The sequence below is a fragment of the Bison bison genome, unplaced genomic scaffold (assembly GCF_000754665.1).
Source record: "Bison bison bison isolate TAMUID 2011002044 unplaced genomic scaffold, Bison_UMD1.0 scf7180017864307, whole genome shotgun sequence".
In the NCBI taxonomy this organism is placed as follows: Eukaryota; Metazoa; Chordata; class Mammalia; order Artiodactyla; family Bovidae; genus Bison; species Bison bison.
The window spans coordinates 5260358-5280545 of NW_011494879.1; the positions used below are offsets into that span (position 1 = coordinate 5260358).

Sequence of the window (20188 nt, forward strand, 5' to 3'; positions counted from 1 at the left end):
TCCCTTCCCTCTCTGCCTCCTTCTCTCCCTCCCCACCCCCTGCCCCCCAACCATCACCTCTTGCCTTCACCTATTTTACAAGAATTTGAATTGATTAGTGGAATAGTTATACAAGAAAAAAATAAAACTCAGACAAAACGTCAGAACCAAATGAGTTCATGACAGGAGGGAGATGTTTGCCCTCTCGTTCCTGTGTTTGTGCTTCCCAGTTTCCTTTTCAGTTTAAAATTGCTGCTCTGGGTCGGGCATTGTGCTCAGAGTGGAAACACAGGGACGTGCAAGACATGGCATTTCTGCCCTGGCAGTGGAAACAGACACGTGGAAAAGTCATTATAACCCGGACACAATTGCTCTACCAGAAGCATGTTCTATATTTAGGGGAAAAAAAACACAAGTTAGGCAAAATGCAGGAATGAGAATATAAAGTGAAATTACGCAAATATCTAAAGATTAAAGTAAGAAATGCTGATAGCCCAGCCTCTTTCCTAATAACCAGCTCGTCATGGTTTGTGGCCTGCATGCCATGTGTGTGTTTCCCCCTTCCTTCCTTCCTCCTCCCTCCTTGGAGTTATTGTACTAAGTGCCATGCAGTGTTGTTTCTACAACCCCTCCTATTAATTGCAAACTTGATACAGGAAATTCCCACAGGACTGTTGCTGAGTTTAAAAGAAAGAAACGTGTGAACCCCAGGTCACTTTTTGAAGATAGTCTCCTTGGTACCCAGTAAACCGGCAGAAGTTAGAGACACCTTCCTTCCTTCATTAATTTCTTCCTTCAGCAAATATCGTGCGCTTGAGATGTGCCAGGCTTTGCGGATACTGTGTCCTCACTCTCCCAGAACTTCGGATCTGATGGGGGAACTATATTTTAAACTGTTACCCCAATGAACACATAGCGGCAGTTGTGGCAAGTGTTTCGAAGCCAGAGACAGGATCTCTGAGAATCTGGTGAGGAGGCCTCTTTGAAGGGAGGGGAGTGTGGCACACCTTGCTGATGAGACTGTATTTAGCTGAAAACTTGGAGAGTGAGTGGGAACCAGCAGGTAAACCAGAAGGCAGACTTCAGGGCCTCCTCAGAGGGAAGAACAGTCTGTGCAGAGGGCCTGAGGCAGGGATGGCTGGGTGGCCACGGAGGCGTAGGGAGAAGTGAATAAGGGGCAAGGAGAGTGGACTGGAGCTTGGAGGTGGGCGCTTTAGGCCTTCTTACAGGTTTTGAACCCTCGCCTAAGCTCCCGGAAGCCTCTGCTGCCCCTCAAATGGGCTCAGAGGCCGAGCTGCAGAAAAAACTCGTCCAGCCTCCATTCTCATTCCTGAATCGCTTGTTATAAGTGACTTTATGAGCCCTGGGTTCTGAGTGTTAAAAATGTTCCTTTTGATATTCGATCTCAAGTTCTCTGACCACGTCTCCCTGCTCTGCACACACGGCCATCCGTGTGCATTTAAGCCAGCTTGCTTTTTATCTTTGTCCTTTGTCTTTTCCACTTAGCTGTGGCCTGTTAAGGAGCCTAATTTAGTGTCTTACTCTTATATTCACCCTGTGCTTCTCTGGCCTCAGACTCTTCTACTTCTGAACCCAAGCCTCTGCTGCGATTTGTCGGGAGAGTCCTGTTTTCCCACTATAAACTGAGAATTTAGGGTTCATTTTATATGAAACGGTAGCATTTCAACCTTTTCTGCTCTGTTCGTCGCTAGATAAGTAGCTTTTAGCGCCTAGGCACATGGACTCTTGTTATTCAGATGGTTGTTTCTCTCGCTTGGGCTCTGTGGTTCCCCTACCCTGGTGTCCACAGACTCTGCCTGTGTGGCATCAGCAAGTGACTGGTGACCATCTGAATCTTCCAGGAAAAATCACAGACACTAGGCTTATTGCCAGAGAAGGCAATGGCACCCTACTCCAGTACTCCTGCCTGGAAAATCCCATGGGTGGAGGAGCCTGGTAGGCTGCAGTCCATGGGGTCGCTAAGAGTCGGACACGACTGAGCAACTTGACTTTCACTTTTCGCTTTCATGCATTGGAGAAGGACATGGCAACCCACTCCAGTGTTTGCCCGGAGAATCCCAGGGACGGGGGAGCCTGGTGGGCTGCCGTCTATGGGGTCACACAGAGTCGGACACGACTGAAGTGACTTAGCAGCAGCAGCAGGCTTATTGTGGTTCCTTCTCAATTCATCGCTCATAGTTTTGAACATCACTTTGTTCCTGGTTTGCCTGATATTTTAAGGTTTGGTTCCTAGGTTCCTAGTCTTTCCCCCCCAGGAATTACATCATGATCTCAGCCATTTCCTTTAAAGAAGTCTTTTTTCTCCATCTAACAAAATTGTTTTCTCTTTTATGAAACCCAGCCTATGCTCTTTTTTCCTCCTAGTTTTTTCCAGGATGGACTGAAAGCAGTCGAAAGCCTCAAACCTTCCATTGAAACACTTTCCACAGACCTTCACACAGTAAGTAACTATCCTCCCACGTGAGTGTTGTAAGTATGCACTATACACTTGGATTTAAACATTGATCCCATGCAATCTCGTGTTTATATGCCGCGCTGCCCAGAACATGACTGCCCTGGAGCACCCCCACGCAGCTTGGGGAACGGGGTTCCCACTCTATCCTCCGTCTTGGAGTCGGGGGGAAGGTTGCAGTTGTTGAGAAATGACCATGAGCGCCACCGTCTCGTTGCACCTCAGCCGTACTTTCTCTGCTTTGTTATATTTTTTTAAAGATCAAACAGGCCCAGGACGAAGAGAGAAGGCAGTTGATACAGCTCCGAGATATTCTGAAATCGGCATTACAGGTTGAACAGAAAGAGGTGAGGGGATTTAAGTTTGAAAAACCTTTCATCCCTTAGTCTTGGGGGCTCTAGGACTGAAGAGGTGAGATCCAGGTCTCTGGGTGCTCCTTCACTCCGGGGTTGTATTGGACAGCATGAAAATATGTAGTTTGTTCTTTGAGTTGGTTTTATAAAACCATCTTTTAAAATACACTTGTTTCGTGGAGGAACCATTACCATAAGCCTTGCCTTAATGGCAGCATTTCAGCAATTGCTGCTCCGTCCGTCTTACCGTCTCTTCATGTAGACACTCGTCCTTCATATCAGTTACTGTTGATTCGCTCCCTGGGGCTCTGTGGTTCCTCTGCCCTGATGTCCATGGGCCCTGCCTGTGTGGCGTCAACAGGTGACTGGTGACCATCTGGATCTTCCAGCCCAGAGATAATGTTCCATAAAATGGGAGGAGCTCGATTTTCTGCTTTCTGATAGGTAGAAAACTTGGTTTCTTACATCATCTCTTTCATATAATTATTCCTTCTTTGTGTACTAACACATTTGCAGTGATCATTTGTATGTGGGGAGCTTAGTAGAAAAACCATTAAAAGGTACATTTTAAAGTGATTTCATATGTTTGCTACAGTGCAGATATTATAATGTGAAATTTAATGCAAACACACATCCTTGTCGATGAAATTGAGTGAGTTTCAATTGTCAATGAACTCAATCATCTATTAAATGACAGCAGAGTGTAAAGTTCACTGCTAGCATTTTGGCATGCTCTATTTTGTTTGAAGTTCTTGTACTATAACTGAATATTGTTGTTTTTCTCCCGAATGCATTTACCTTTTGTGACCGAAGTCTAGGAGAGTAAGTAGTTCAGTATTTTTAATAAATCGTAGAACTTTGCATGCTTTCTTCATGAACTTCAAAAAATAGACATTTCTTCCGAGAAATGTTTAGTAGCAATTTTTATTTTTGTGCTTCCTCTTCCACAAGAGCTGTGGGTTTTATTTAAGACCAAAGAATTTGAATGCATAATGTTAGTGAAATGGAAGTTTTCCAAATTTCCAGTTTAGCCTTTGGGGGTCACTCCTTTGTGAAGGTGAAACCACTGGCCCCCTCCCCTTCCATTGCATCACGGCCTTCTGCCTGTCTTCTGAAGCACCTCAATGCCTGCCTTGGGAGCGGGGGCCGCCTCTGTTCCCCCCAGCCCCAGTGATCTGTATTGCACATTCTGTTTGAGTGACTTTTAAAAAAAATGACAGCATATATATTTGGGGGCTTGTTGGCCGTGTCCTCAAGTGTACAGATGCTTTTTTCTCCAGCTGGACCTCGAGCGGGCAGAGGAGGCCTTCTAGCCTTCTGTGCCCGGCTGGTCATCACGTCGTCGCACCATATTGCTCCTTCTGTAGGCTCTTGGTAAACACGGGTCAGCTGAATGAAAGGTTGGCAGATTGAGGTCGGATGTAGTGCTGGAAATTTCTCATAGCCTGGTGACTTCCTCCAGGGCTAGAGAAATCTGGGTCCTGATATTCCCAAACATGGAATATAAACAGCAAAAGGCGGGGGGTGGGGGGTGTGCGGGGGAAGAGCTTGGAGTATGGAGACTACAGTGGCCTGATTGTAACCAGAGGAGATGGCATTGATGTAGGAGCCACCGGCCCCAGAGAACTCAAAGAGGATGCCTGAAGAAGGGTCAGAGCTGTGAAGCAAAACCCAGGTTTAAAATCCCAGAGAGCAGGTGCTGGGGTTCAGTAGCCTTCTGGGCACAGAGAGGGAGGCCTGTGTTTGCTTTGGCTGGCTGGGAAGAGGAGGTTATTTATAGCTCTGCAGGAAAGTGTAACAAACTTACCAGCACAGACCAGAAGTCTTTAATGGCTTGTTGTTTTTGTTTTTTTGTTGACCAGCCTGTCTGCCCCAGATGCACATAGGGGTCAGGTGAACCTTCTTGACCGGCTCCTCTGGCTTTACACCCAAAGATGGAACCCACCCATCCACTGGCTGTGAATGTGTTGTCTTTTCTGTGTCTCACACTCTGTGTTGCTTTTTGATGATGATATTTCATCAGCTGGACATTATGTGAATACACTGCAAGTAGTTAAAAAAAAAGTGTGTAAGTTAAATTTGATCTATTTTAAAATGATTTTTTAATTGAGGTCCCTGCAGTTACAAGAATTGAACATTTGGGCATTGCTGTTGTTTAGTTCTCATTGCTTCTTTTTGGATTCTCTTCTGTGACGCAGAAAAATGAAGGTGTTGATGGATTTTATTCAGTGTTTTAAAAATTCTAAATCTCCATGATTATAGTTCATAAAAATTAGGTAACATGCCCCAAAGAAACTGCATTGTTGGTTGGTAGGACTTACCCTCTATGTCCTGCCTGCTTCGCTTCTCAGGACTTTCCAGGCACTTTTCAAGTGTGACTAGTAATCAGGCCTTACAACAGCAGGGCAGGCAGGTAGTGTTAACCCATATTCACAACTTGAGTCTGAGAAATGCAGTTGCTGGAGTGAATTCAGGTTTGAGCCCTGGTCTCTTCCACTGCAGGGCTCTTCTCTTTCCAGCTATATTATGTGACTTTAATAATATCTCTGTCAGATAGTATCTTTTAAGAAGCTACTCAGAGGAAAGTCTCTGGCGGTCCAGTGGTTAGGACTTGGCGCTTTCACTGCCAGGGATCGGGTTCAATCCCTTGTTGCTGCTGCTGCTGCTGCTAAGTCGCTTCAGTCGTGTCCGACTCTGTGCGACCCCAGAGATGGCAGCCCACCAGGCTCCCCCGTCCCTGGGATTCTCCAGGCAAGAACACTGGAGTAAGTTGCCAGTTCCTTCTCCAGTGCATGAAAGTGAAAAGTGAAAGGGAAGTCGCTCAGTCGTGTCCGACGCTCAGCTACCCCATGGACTGCAGCCTTCCAGGCTCCTCCATCCATGGGATTTTCCAGGCAAGAGTACTGGAGTGGGGTGCCATTGCCTTCTCTGCAGTCCCTCGTTGGGGAACTAAAATCCCACAAGCTGCGTGGCAATGGCCAAAAACAAGCGCTGCTAACAGGGAACCGGTGGTAGGAGATGTTCGCAGACCACAGCTTAGCGCTCACTTAGCAGAGCCCCGCCCTGGTGTGTCCATGCACTTGTGCCCAGGGACATGCCCGGGGAAGACGGGGGCAGTTGGAATCACACCCATCCCTTGGCAGAGAGACTTGAAGCCTCCAATCCGCTCATCATGACAGGTGTCTGAACATAGACTTTCTGAGAGGCAGATGGATACAACGTAAAAGTGTTTGTGATGTTCTAGATTCCTAGGAAGCTCAGGGATATTTCTTGGGTGTGTGTGTGTATCTCTCCCCCTGATACTTCTCGGGTGTGTGTGTGTGTGTGTGTGTAAAATAATATGCAGCATCCTCCTTCTCCCAAGGCCTTCCCAGGTGGGGCAGTGGTAAAGAATCAGCCTGCCAGTGCAGGAGACTCATGAGGTGTGGGATTGATTCCTGGGTCAGAAAGATCCCCTGGAGTCGGAAGTGGCAACCCACTCCAGTGTTCTTGCTTGCAAAGTCCCATGGACAGAGGAGCCTGGCGGGCCACAGTCCATGGGTTGCAAAGAGTCAGACACGACTGAGTAACTATGCACAGGTCATGTCCCCACCCCATTCCTGAAGATTTCAGATACGGAGTCTACTGTTCATCTGGGTGGTTTCTATTTCTGCAGGCTCCAGTGGCTAACCCTTCATAAGGCCACACAAAACTGAAGATCTTGGTTGGTGCCTGGGATCTGGGAATTTGTCTGGGTGTCACAGGACAGAGGCTATATGGGTATTGATAGAATTTTATGAGCTCTTTCTGAAGTTCTATAAAATGCCTACATAACCTGTGTGCTTCAGACATACAAACCGTCCCCACAGGGAGGCCCACTCAGTCGGGTCTTAGGTCGTCCTTGGCCCTTCTGGGGAAGCATGGGTACGTTGGAGAGTCTTCCAGAGTCTGTGCAGTGTGGACACCCCGGCCAGTTGTCCGTGTTGTTAGGTGATGGATATCCTTAGAATGAAAGGCTCTTGTTCCTTGATGTACATTCCATTCAGCTGAAATCTTGGTTATATGAAAGGGCCAGCTTTACTTCCTTCCCTTGATCACATGTTGTTTTTTTTGTTGGGTCACAATAGAAGTCTCCTGGAAGGTGTTGAAATAGTTCTAAAGCAGGTTCAGTTTTATGTTAGAGGGATTACATTCCTCTTACAAATTTTAAATTTTATAGTTTCAGATTTGCTTGCACTTTTAAATTAATTCAAGAAACACCTTGTCTGAAGAATAAAACAGTAATTTCTTCCCCAGCCTCTGGCATCGCGTCTGATTCTGTTGAAAAGAAGAACGTCCTTAACATCCTGTTCATAAGACCTGTGAAGAGTTCTGATTAATATGCATGGCGTGAACACTTTTAGCAGTGTGTCACAGGTTGCACCACTTACTTTGTTCAGGGTTTTTATTTTTTTTCCCTCCCCAGATCAATAGACATATTTCTTGGTTGTACAGTGTAGCCTTTTGACAGGTCTATTTTTAGTCTTTCTCAGAGATTCAGATAAGTGAACATGGTTTCTCCATTTCCCCTCTACTGCATTCAGTTCCAGTGATTTTAAAGCTGGTTTGCTCTAAATGTCTGCAGAAGGCAGTGGCACCCCACTCCAGTATTCTTGCCTGGAAAATCCCAGGGACGGGGGAGCCTGGTGGGCTGCCATCTCTGGGGTCGCACAGAGTCAGACACGACTGAAGTGACTTAGCAGCTCTAAATGTCTAGTGCCAGTGTATGCTGCCCTTCTGAGCGAATGTGGGAACTGGGACCATTCTCATCTCATGAACGAGCTGTTTGACTTAGTTGTTTAGGGGCATGAATCCCCCTGGAAAAGGAGGATGTTTCTCCTCTCTGGGGCCTGCTTGTTCAGGCTCTGTTGTCAGTTCAGTTGTGGAATGGTTGTGCATATTATTGATTTCTCAGATGAAGATTTAAAAAAAAAATTTTTTTTTTTTTTTGCTGAATTATCTCACCTATATTTCAGAGTTTAAAAAGTCAGTGCCAGACAGCCCATGTTCATGGATTGGAAAACTTATTATCCTTGGGATGGCAGTATGCCCCCAAATTGATCTACAGATTGAGTGCCATCTCTATCAAAATAAAATCCCAGCTGCCTATTTGCAGAAATCTGCAGGCTGATTCTAAATTCATATGGAAATGCAAAAGGACCCAGAATGGCCAAAGCAGTCCTGAAAAAGAAGAACAAAGTTGGAGGACTCAGCCTTTCTGGTTTCAGAACTTACCACAAAGCTGTAGTAGTTAGGACAGTGTGGCATTGACAGAAAGATGGGCACATAAATCAGTGAAACCCTCACACTACAGTCAGTGGATTTTCAGCAAAGGTGTTAAGACGGTGCAATGAGAAGGGCTTCCCTGGTGGCTCAGATGGTCAAGAATCTGCCTGCCATGCAGGAGACCTGGGTTCGATCCCTGGGTCGGGAAGATCCCCTGGAGGAGGGCATGGCAACCCACTCCAGTGCTCTTGCCTGGAGAATCCCATGGGCAGAGGAGCCTGGTGGGCTACAGTTCATGGGGTCAGACAAGAGTCAGACACGACTGAGTGACTTTAATTTTCCAATGAGGAAAGAGTCGTCTTTTCAGTAGATGACGCTGGGACAGGATAGCCAGAGCAAAAGAACACATTTGGCCCCTGCCTCACGCCATAATAAAAAATTAGTTCCAGAAGGCTGGAGGTTGCCGGATGTGGTAGAATGGGCCAGATTCTCAGCTGATGGGGTGGACGGTCTGCCCCGAGGGATGCCCACGGCCCCGCTGCTGGGGTGCATGGGGTCAGAAGGAGGGTGGCATTCATGTGTGTTACGTCCCAGGTATTCACACAGGTGGTCTCCCTCGAGCCTTCCTGGGTTTACGGTCCTGACTAGCAGTTGTCTCCTGTTTTCCCGAGAGGAGACTGAGGCGGGGAGCTTAGTATCTTGCCCAAAGAAAGAGGCGGGATGTTGCTTCGTGTGTTTTGCTTGAAAGCCTCACCTTTGTCAGCGCGCTGCGTTTCCTTTCTTCTCAAAGCCTGCTTTTGCTGCACCAGGAGCTTCTTGCCATTGCCAGGGACTTAAGGCTTGTAAATAGGTGAAATCTAAGGAACTTCACGAGTCACTGCCAGACAGCCCCTTCTTCTTTCAGCCAGTTTGGGGATGCCGGTGTTTGTCATCTCCCTCTCCAGCCTGTGGGTGGCATTTATGGGTCCCAGGATATGAATTGTATATCCCTTTTTGGATGTGTTTAAGAGGAGAAATTCTCTAATTAAAAAAAAAAATTTTTTTTTTTGTAAGGGTGTAAGTGTCTTTGTGTGCTACCTTTTGAAAATTGGAATCTGCACAGGATTAAAAAAACTCGCTTCTTGACCCTTTTCAGGACTTGCAAATGCGCCAGAGCACGGCCTATAGTTTACACCAGCCTCAGGGGAACAAGGAGCATGGCACAGAGCGCACCGGCAGCCTCTACAAGAAGAGCGACGGGTGCGTAGATGGGGTCGCTACAGGCTAGGGATGTGTGTGTGTGTGTGTGTGTAGACGGTGTCGCTACAGGCTAGGGCTGTGCATGTGTGTGTAGACGGGGTCACTGCAGGCTAGGGGTGTACGTAGGGGTATGTGTCGATGGCGTTGCTACAGGCTAGGGGTGTGCGTGTGTGTGTAGATGGCGTCGCTACAGGCTAGGGGTGTGCATAGGGGGGTGTGTGTGTAGACGGCATCGCTACAGGCTAGGGGTGTGCATGTGTGTGTGTAGACGGCGTTGCTACAGGCTAGGGGTATGCGTAGGGGTGTGTGTGTATGTGTAGATGGTGTCGCTACAGGCTAGGGGTATGCCTAGGGGTGTATGTGTATGTAGACGGGGTCACTACGGGCTAGGGGGGTGTGTGTGTGTAGACAGGGTCGCTACAGGCTAGGGCTGTGCGTAGGGGAGTGTGTGTGTGTAGATGGCACTGTTAGAGGCTCAGGGTGTGTGTGCATGCATAGACGGCATCGCTAGAGACTCGGGGTGTATGTGTTTGTGTGTATAGACCGTGTCTCTAGAGGCTTGGGGGGTGTGTGTGGTGCACACATAGATGGCATCGCTAGAGGCTCGGGGTGTGTGTTTGCATGTGTGTAGACAGTGTCTCTAGAGGCTTGGGGTATGTGCGTGAGTGCAGACGGCGTCCCTAGAGGCTAGGGGTTGGGGGTGTGTGTGTGTGTAGATGGCGTCGCTAGAGGCTCAGGGTATATGTACATGCATAGATGGTGTTGCTAGAGGCGCAGGGAGGGTGTGTGTGTGTGTGTGTGTGTGTGTGTGTGTGTAGACGGCATTGCTAGAGGCTTGGGGGTGTGTGTGTGTTGTCCTGCGTCCACAATCTCTGAACTCCTTATCTTTCCCCATGTATCTGTAAGGATCCGAAAAGTGTGGCAGAAAAGGAAGTGTTCGGTGAAAAACGGCTTTCTGACCATATCCCATGGCACCGTAAGTATCCTCTCATCGCGGTCCCCATGGTAATGGGATGAGAGGTGCGGGCTGGAGGCCTGGGGAAGGGACCCGGCCCTGGGTGCTGGCCCTGAGGGTGCATTTTAAACACATTTCCTGCTGAGAAGAGCTTGTCTGGGTTCCTCCTCTGTTTGGTATCCCTGCTCCTTGTTCACGGTTCCCTGATCAGGGGCCCTTGCTGCCTAACAGCATCAAGAACATCTGAGGAGTTGGGTGGTCTGTGGAAATTGAACGTCGCATTTGGGATGGTTTCTTCTTTTCCATTAGAGGAAAACAGGCGGTCAGGACTCTGGGAATCAGAAACCTAAGAAAGGAGAGATTTCAGTAACTTCCCTGTAGACACACTGCACCCAGCCTTCATCAGGTTCTTTTCTCTAACCCTGTATACAGTTGCCCATGCAGGAAATTGAGCCAACATAGGCTGAGCCAATTGGAAAACCAGTTGGAACAGGATGGTTGGCTAATCTGGCTTGCAGAGACTGGGACTTGTAACCACAGTTACAGACACGGCCCTTGTCCGTGGTGGTCTTGAGGCTTGTTATCACCTTACCGGGTGTGGACGTGGGATCTAGTGAAAGCCACGGAGGCTGGTAGACATTTGTTAAATGTCTGGAGGTGGAGTTGGTGGCCATTTTGCTATGACCGAGGACGCTGGTGGTGGCCTGTGTTCCCACGCTCCTGACCTTAGGCCCATGATGGAGAAGAGCCTTCTTCTCTCCCCCACCATCACCAGCTCCCCTGGGAGGGGCAGAGCTGGGCAGGAGCGCACACAGGCTCTCCGGGCACCCAGACGGAGCTCATGGCTCAGTGTGGTTCCAGGGAAACAGCCCTTGTCTGTGTTGAGGAGTCAGGAGACAGAGTAAACCCAACTGAAGGATGGCACTGCGGCATGGGCTGCGTTCCACCGGGAGAGGCGGCCTCCTTCATGTCCTCTGACTCTGTGTGGGGAGGGAGAGACCATAGAACTAGTGGGTGCCAAGAGGCAGGAGGGGTCTCTGGGGACCTCTGACCTGGGGGTGGAATGGGGCTCCTGCCTGCGCAACTGAAGGTTATTTCTCTAAAATCTGGCCTTCATGGGCCTTCTTTACAGTCACCTTGTCCCTGTGGGGCCTTGCAGTCTGGGTCCTGATGTGAAGTTCTGTCCATATGGGGGGGGGGGGGGGGGGGGGGGGGGGGTGGTGTGTGTGTGTGTGTGTGTGTGTGTGTGTGTGTGTGTGTGTGTGTGTGTAAGGCTGACAGTGCTGTAGACTAAGGAAAGCAGGTTGATTTAGTCATCAATCCTCTTTAACGTGGAGAATGGAAAAAATAGAGTAAGGCCATGTTCCCTTCCTGCCTTAACACCTGTGATTCTGTGGTTTGCTTTCCAGCTGTTCTCTACTCTGTTTTAACTCAGGTTTACTGTCTCAGTGCAGAAAATGCTATAAAGTAAGACTGGGTTTCCCTGCATGCTTGTTTATAGCCCTAAAGTCATCGGGTCTCTTCGGCTTCATTGGCATGTCCACAAGACTCAGGGCCTCAGCTTGAACCAAAGAGTGGTTCTGCCTGCACTTCAGAGATGACAACAGGCCTGGTCATTTCTGCTAATCCTTTGCTGACAACATTGGTTCTCATCACATCTGTTGCTTGAGCTTCCTCTTAAAAGATACAGAGGCTTAGTTTTCTTTAAATGTTGCCGGGTTGTCCCAGTTTTCAGCAGATAGTACAGTTATACCCAGCTTTACTAGTGTGGTGACAGCTCAGCTTGCCATACCACCGCCTGTTGAGTGAGCGTTTCCTCTTCGGGGGTTCTGCTATAGGGAGTCCTTCTCTCTGGACGCCTCCTCCTGCCTTTAGCTGCCTGGCCCTCAATGACCTCTGCCTCCAGCCCAGAAGAGTGGCAGGTGCGGGCTTCGTCCCTCTGCCTCCCCTGGGAAACAAGTCAGCCCTCTTTCTTCAGCAGGGTTCCCTGCATGCTGCAGAAGGCAGACACCAACACCCCAGTGCCACCGCACCCACAGAGCATTCACACGTGAATGAACCCCTACTGAGAAAGGCTTGTTTGGTTTGGTCTGGTTTGAATCTGGCTCCTTGTGTAGCTTACCTGTTCAGCCAGCTTCTCCCTTAGTGTGCTAATTTATCATCAGGAAAAAAAGGGGGCAGTTTTTCCAAGACTCGACCAAGTAAATGGGAATCTTAAAAGCAGAATCCACCACCCAGCTGAGAATCAGGTCTTTAAGTCGTGCGGAAGCTTGGGGTATATTCACATTGCTAGGAAAGCTAATTTCTTCCCAGGGAGCTGGCAGCCTTTGGCACATGAGATTATTGTCTTCTGTGTTTCAGCAATGATGACATCCGGGGTGGATTCAGTAGGAAGCCCAAGTTGGTATTCCCCATTAGCCAAGGCTAATTGTGTTTTCTGGCACCGGAAAGAAGTTATCCTTGGGACAAAATGACTCTAATTAGATATCCTCCTTGCCAGATTCATCACTTTGCCACACTGCCAAAGACTGGAGACTGCACCAAGCTGGAAGAGAAAAGTCTGTTGGCTCTTAAAAAAAAATTTTTTTTAATGATTATCAATCAGGCAGAAGGAAGAATATAAGCTTCCTTTTTAAAAACCTGACAAATTGGGGAAAAATGAAATAGCCTGATTAAAATGGAGCCTCACTAATAACCCGTGTCTTCATAGCAGACACTTAGGGCTGTAGGTCTGTTTTCTGCTCCTTCCTGAGTTTTTTCCTACTAAACTAGGGCTCTTCAAATTAGGCCCTCAAGAAACATTGGTATCTGATGAACTAGACGGACCTGTTCCACAGCTGAATTTTAATGATGGGAGCGTTGCCCCCAAAATTGTAGCACAGAGGGAATTTAATGGATAGAATATTCTCTGCTTAAAATTTTTCTCCCATGAATTTTTCGGACAGCTTTGCTGGCAAGCTCATCATTAATCTGAATGGGCCAGTAGCAAGCCCTTGTTAGTGTAAAACTCGGAACAGCTCAGTGTGGTCGGCTTTTGTGTGTCGTGGCCCATTCTCATGGTTGTCCTTTTGGAATGGTAGCCACATTCACTCCATCGTCATTCCTATTTCATAGATAGGCACTGGATATTTTTCCAGTACTTTGTGTACCTCATGGCGCGCTCATGGTGAAGTCAGAAGTCTGTCTTTGAGAGGAGTTGTGTCTCAGTAAGAATGGACCACTTTCCCAGCTGCCCAGGGAAAACGAAAGAACGCAGGTTGGCGGGGGATGGACGGAGGGGAACGCTCACTCCACTGTGGTTCTTTGCTGCACTCAGGACACCAAAGATGATCCAGAAGTGGCTCTGCTTCCCAGGAAGCCGTGTCGAGGGCCGTCAGGAGCCCGGGCTCCAGGGCCGCGCTGCCTGGTTCCATTGTTGACGTCACTGCTCCCAAACTGTGCCTGCATCATCAGATTCACTGTCAGGCTCACTTTCTTTGTAAATGATGGAGCAGTTCCTCCCTGCTAAGTCACTTCAGTCGTGTCCGACTCTGTGTGATCCCATGACGGCAGCCCACCAGGCTCCCCCGTCCCTGGGATTCTCTGGGCAAGAACACTGGAGTGGGTTGCCATTTCCTTCTCCAATGCATGAAAGTGAAAGGTGAAAGTGAAGTCATTCAGTCGTGTCCGACTCTTCGCGACCCCATGGACTGAAGCCCACCAGGCTCCTCCGGGGTTTCCAGGCAAGAGTACTGGAGTGGGGTGCTATTGCCTTCTCCTAAAGTTCCTCCCTAGGAGAATTAAATGAGTGAGTTCTTTAAAATGCTTTCAACAGTGCCTGCCTCATATAAGCACATACGATAATAACCACAAGAACAACAGCAGCAACTGAGTAAAAGTATCTATTCTTATTCAAAATCATCTTCTTGTCCATGGAAACGTTTCTACATTGACCATGGTCTGTCATCACCCCTCTAACCGCTCCTGTATCTAGATTCAGTGGACACCAGCACTTGGAAGTAGTCCTGAGTGCACCTGAACGGTTGTGGGATCCCAAGAGGTAACACAGTAGACGGATACCTCTGGTTGCAGTTGTGGTGGTGTGGGCTCCTACTGTAGAAATATACCATTAGATCTCCTGGTTCCCGACGAGCCAGTTAACTCTCCTGATACAGATCTGAAACTGGGTTTATGGTGCTTGGGATTGTCAAGGTGTGCTGGATCAGGCCAAGCATAGAGTCCTGAAGCATGGATTTCTGATGACCCAGGGTATCTGTTGGGCATCTGCTGTGATGGACACCCCATGGTTTCCACGTGAGGGATGAGGGCAGCATGGCCATGACCAGGAGAGTCCAGTCCAACCCTGTCTGTCCAGCTCCTGCTCACCCCTAAGTTCCTTTTATCAAACCCTTGTCACGCTGCTGGGGTCAGTCCTCTTGGAATGGACACCCTCACTCGACTCCGAGCTCAATGGAGGTGGGTCTGTAAACGCTGGTCTGCCCAGGTGTGCATGCGTGTGAGTGTGTGTCTCGGTTAGTCCCACATCCAGGCGTCTGCCATTTCTTGCCTCATCTGGTGGCCTTTGGAAGGGTGAGTAAGAACGGCTGAACTCTGAGACATTTGACTCGGTCTCTGCTTTAGCAGCATGGTGGGTGGTAAGATAAGCCATTCCTATTGGGAGGTTTCTCCAAGATTTCCAAGGGCATTTTGCCATTTGGAATTATTTTTTTTCTGAAATTATCTTCTTATCCTCTGCCCTTTGCTTTCTGGGGACTAGGTATGATGTTTTTGAAATGGTAGTAGTCATTTTTGCCACGTCTCTGACAAAAGGGTGCTGTGATCTCTTGTTACCATTGTGTGTGGAGTGGGGAGGGGATACATATGTGAATGAGGTGGGTTTTGTGGAAAGTTCAGTCACAGATGGCTGGCATTAAGGATCATGAATCTATCATCTGTCATTATTTCAGAAAGCCGGGGATATGATTTCGCTATTATGTTTGTGCCCTGAGATTATTCTCCCTGAAAGTGCTCAGGAAAACACTTTGAGGTCGCTAGAAGCTGATCTGGGAGCCCGTGTTCCCAGCTGATCAGGATGGAGTGCCTCTGGGCTTTGGCCAGGGAGCATTTTGATCTCAGGGAGCCCACTGCCCTTTGACCTCAAAGCTGGCCCAGCATCACGTGTCCCCCTACGCGGGTAGGGGTGTAGGCCCCCGAGTGTCCCTTGCAGGGAGGGGCAGCTGCCCCCTGGGAGCCGAGACCCAGGGACACCCTGCCAGGTGCCTGTGTCGTGACTTCCAGAGAAAGCCTGCCTTCTGGTCGCTGTTTCTGCAGCCCTGAGAGACCCTGTTCTCGCTGCATTTTGATGAGGAATGATGCTGTGGTTTCCCATTCCTTTCCACCCAGATCTGTTTTTGTTTTTTGTTTTTGTCTTTCAACAGGCTAACCGGCCTCCCGCAAAGCTTAACCTGTTAACCTGCCAAGTGAAAACCAACCCCGAGGAGAAGAAGTGTTTTGACCTAATTTCACGTAAGCTTCTTTCTCAGACACTCTGCTGCAGAGAAATTATTTTAAACTCTCGTCTAGGGCATCAACCCTATTTCAAACAGTGCATTTTGAAGAATTGGTTTTCATGGAGAAATGCCTTTTTTCCGGTGACAGCATCCTCTCTTTCCCCCTCTGGTGACTACAGTCAGCTTGCCGGTCTCTTGGGTTCAGGACATGAAGCTGCTCCACTCGGGGGCTCTGTAAACCCGCCACATCCTCTCCGGTTCCCAGGCCTCTGGTTTCCTCTTTGTAAACAAGGAGATTGTGCTACATCAACCCTCCAGCCTACAGTCCTTTCACTGTGAAAACAGGGCAACTCTATCTTCAGAGCCCCTTTGACTTGGGGGATGTTAGAAACGCTGCCATACTGGTGTGATGCGGCCCCCAGGAGAGCCCTTGAGACCCCCCAGGTTGGAAATCAACTTGTTTTTCCACCATAGAATCAGTGTTTCTATTCCTGCGTGCTGCTTGTTTTGGGGGCACACCCAGAAGAACCCCACAGACTGCTTCTTTGTGGCTTGAGGCCTCTCGACCTCCCCTGAAGATGAATGCTGTCTCATTAGCCTCAGTCTCTCCTCAGATCACGCGGCTTTTAAAGACGTGTGTGGAGGTGTATTATTGATGCTGGGGAGTTTACTATGTAATTTAATGCTCACAGCCCCTGGAACGATCAAGGGAGACAGGGCAAAGTGAGAAGACCCTGGCCTGATGAGCCTCCTGAGAGGCCGGGGAATCAGCCTCCTGACAGACCAGGGATTGGCCTCCGGCCTGACTCTGCCTGACTCTTCCTGCTGAGCAAGTTGCTGGGGGCACGCATCGCTAAGATACCTTTGTTCTCTTAACACACATGGGTGGTGGGGAAACACAAGTCAAGCTACAGACGGGCAGCAAGGGTGCAGTTTTGAGTGTGGGTCCACCAAGCCCCCAGGAGCACCCATTCCTCCTGAGCCTCACCCTGCAAAGCCAGCTTGGCTCTCTCACCCAGAGAGCCCAGAAGACGAACAGACGGACCACCGGCTTCAGCTGTTTCCCTGCAGGATCCTCCTTTACCCATCTTTCCCCTAGAGGGGGATTGCCGTGCTGATCAAGCTGTCTGTGAGCCTGGCTGCTCAAGGAGGACATTCCTATGGCCAGGCCAGCCCTTCCGGGAGTGCGACCTACCCCTTGCCCTAGATACCCTCTCCCCTCCCCCCCATTTATAAATCCAAGTCCTGAGCTGTTAGCCTCAGATCACGTGGTCCACTTGGTTGGGTGGGAGGTGCAGAAGCCAGAGATGGTCTGGGTCAGTCCCCTGAATGGGACGGACCCTCAGGGTCCACACACAGGGCAGGTGGCCAGCTGGAGCCCGAGCCTGCAGTGGAAGAGCAGCCCAGCCCAGGACCCGGCGTAGCGGGGCGCCGACCGCATCCTCTTGCTCTTTTCCCTCTGGCCGAAAGTGCTAGAAACTATTCTTGGTGTAAAGGCATCTTACTAAGTGTGCATGCCAGGGAATTCTTATTTGGCAGTCTTCACGGACATGGGTTGCTCTACACACACACAGACGCACACACACACACCTTAATTTTCCTTGGGACACACACACATACCTTGATTTTCCTCAGGACACACACACACACACACACCCCTTGATTTTCCTTGGGACACACACACACTCCTTGATTTTCCTCGGGACACACACACACTCTCTCTCTCCTTGATCACACACACACACACTCACTTTCTCTCTCTCTCTCTCCCCTTGATCACACACACACACACTCACTTTCTCTCTCTCTCTCCTTGATCACACACACACACTCACTTTCTCTCTCTCTCTCGATCACACACACACACACTCACTTTCTCTCTCTCTCTGTCTCTCTCTCCTTGATCACACACACACACTCACTTTCTCTCTCTCCTTGATCACACACACACTCACTTTCTCTCTCTCTCTCTCTCTCTCCCCCCTTGATCACACACACACACACTCACTTTCTCTCTCTCTCCCCTTGATCACACACACACACACTCACTTTCTCTCTCTCTCCCCTTGATCACACACACACACACTCACTTTCTCTCTCTCTCCCCTTGATCACACACACACACACTCACTTTCTCTCTCTCTCCCCTTGATCACACACACACACACTCACTTTCTCTCTCTCTCCCCTTGATCACACACACACACACTCACTTTCTCTCTCTCTCCCCTTGATCACACACACACACACTCACTTTCTCTCTCTCTCCCCTTGATCACACACACACACACTCACTTTCTCTCTCTCTCCCCTTGATCACACACACACACACTCACTTTCTCTCTCTCTCCCCTTGATCACACACACACACACTCACTTTCTCTCTCTCTCCCCTTGATCACACACACACACACTCACTTTCTCTCTCTCTCCCCTTGATCACACACACACACACTCACTTTCTCTCTCTCTCTTCCCTTGATTTTCCTCGGGGCCTGTGCCTGGTCTGACTGTGAAGTGACTTGGGGAGAATGGAGGGTGTTAGCCTGACGTCAGATTGGGGCCTCTGGACAACCTGCCGTGGCCAGGGCTTCCCCAGGACCTGGGGTCTGCTTGGGGTGGGTGAGGCCCTGCACCCCATGTAGACTGGAGGCGGGGAAAGTGGCCTCTCCTCTCTTCCTAGCATCAGGCAGCGACGCCCCACTCGGCCACTAACATCTGCACTGCAGGATCAAGTTTATTTTTCTGAACTTGACACATTCTCTTAAACCCCTTTCGTTTCCTCAGTAACGGGGGTGGGGGTGGGGTTTCCCCTGGGTGTCAGAAGAAAGGCAGGAGGAGGCTGGAACCTGGAGTCAGAAGACCTGGCGCACTCGTTCCTACCCCTTCACCTCTCATGGCCTCGGCCTCCTCTCGGCCAGCTCGCCAGAAGTCTCCTGAGGACTAACGTGCCTGCACGGGTGTAATAACAGCGGAGGCTGGGATGCCGTGTTTGCGCGCTTCAAGGGGCACAGATGTTTATTGTGAACCCAGAGTATAGGCACGAGTGTAATAACAGCGGAGGCTGGAAATGCCATGTTTGTGCACTTTGAGGGACACAGATGTGTATTGTGAACCCAGAGTATAGGCCCTGCCCGGCCCTGCCCTGCTGGCTACAGAACTTGGATCTCCCTCACCCCTTTTTCTTTCTTTTTTTGTGTTTTAAATTTAACTTTGTTTTTTATGTTGTTTCTGGACTGATTGTAGACAGAATTTCTGTATATCCCTTATCCAGCCCTCCTAATACTGACAGCTTAGTACAGAACTGCCTAATGCCATTAGCTAGTCACTCAGTCGTGTCTGCCTCTTTGCGACCCCATGGACTGTAGCCCACCATGCTCCTCTGTCCATGGGATTCTCCAGGCAAGAATACTGGGTGATCCCACTCCAGGGGATCTATCTTCCTGACCCAGGGATCAAACCTGCATGTTCTGCATCTCAGGCAGATTCTTTACCATCTGAACCACCTCCAGGCCATGTCTGGAGCTGTGAAAACCAGGACGTTTGCATGGCTGCGATGCCCGTAACAGAGTCTTACTCACATTTCACCATTTCTTCTGTTAGTGTCCTTTTTCTGTTCCAGGGCTTCACATTGCTCCTGCTGTTTCGTCCTAGTCTGCTACAGCCTAGAGTGGTCCCGTATCTTTCCTCGTCTTTTGTTACTTTAATACTTTGAAAATTATTGATCAGCTTTTTGGTCACCTGACTCTAAGTTTGTGTTCCTCTGATGCTTTCCCACAACTGGACTGAGGTTACACATTTTGGGTGAAGAACCCAGAAAGCTTGTAAGATCCTTGCTTTAGAAAAGGCTTTTTTATACTATTCAAAGGGCCATAGCAATTGGGACCAACTCTGTAGCAAGTTAAAAAAAAAAAAAGGACTGGTTCTCTTTAGACTTGGAGGAACCGAGGCGGCTCGCTAATTTGCATCACAAAGCCACACTTTCTGAGCCAGGGCCTGCCAGCGAAGGGGTGGGAGTGCCTGATTGTACACAAATCATTGACTTCCTAGCGGAGTTTAGACTCTTCCCGAGGTTAATTACAAACCACTTTCTTTTGGAATTGTGTGTGAATTACTGTCCAGGCTTACAATTGACAAAAACCCCCTCTTTGCCCTGCAGATGACAGGACGTACCACTTTCAAGCAGAGGATGAACCGGAATGTCAAATGTAAGTCACACAGCGGAGGAACCTGGGACGGGCCATTGTCCTTGGGATTTAACAGAGCGTCACTGTTACTTCTCTAGATGGATGTCTGTGCTGCAAAACAGCAAAGAAGAAGCTCTAAACAACGCATTTAAGGGAGATGACAACACGGGGGAAAATAACATCGTCCAGGAGCTGACCAAGGAGATCATCTCGGAGGTCCAGGGCATGACGGGCAACGACGTGTGCTGTGACTGCGGGGCGCCAGGTGA

General features: G+C 49.1%; 1 protein-coding gene across 1 annotated transcript in view; it reads left to right on the plus strand.

The window, feature by feature from the left end:
• The window catches only part of ASAP2 (ArfGAP with SH3 domain, ankyrin repeat and PH domain 2), a 137756-nt gene that overhangs the window by 77176 nt on the left and 40392 nt on the right, over positions 1–20188 (plus strand). Inside the window, exons 8-14 of the mRNA XM_010852043.1 lie at positions 2365–2440; positions 2713–2799; positions 9185–9288; positions 10195–10264; positions 15661–15748; positions 19892–19940; positions 20018–20184. Of these exons, the coding sequence (XP_010850345.1) occupies positions 2365–2440; positions 2713–2799; positions 9185–9288; positions 10195–10264; positions 15661–15748; positions 19892–19940; positions 20018–20184 (641 nt within the window). The remainder of the gene's footprint in view (positions 1–2364; positions 2441–2712; positions 2800–9184; positions 9289–10194; positions 10265–15660; positions 15749–19891; positions 19941–20017; positions 20185–20188) is intronic.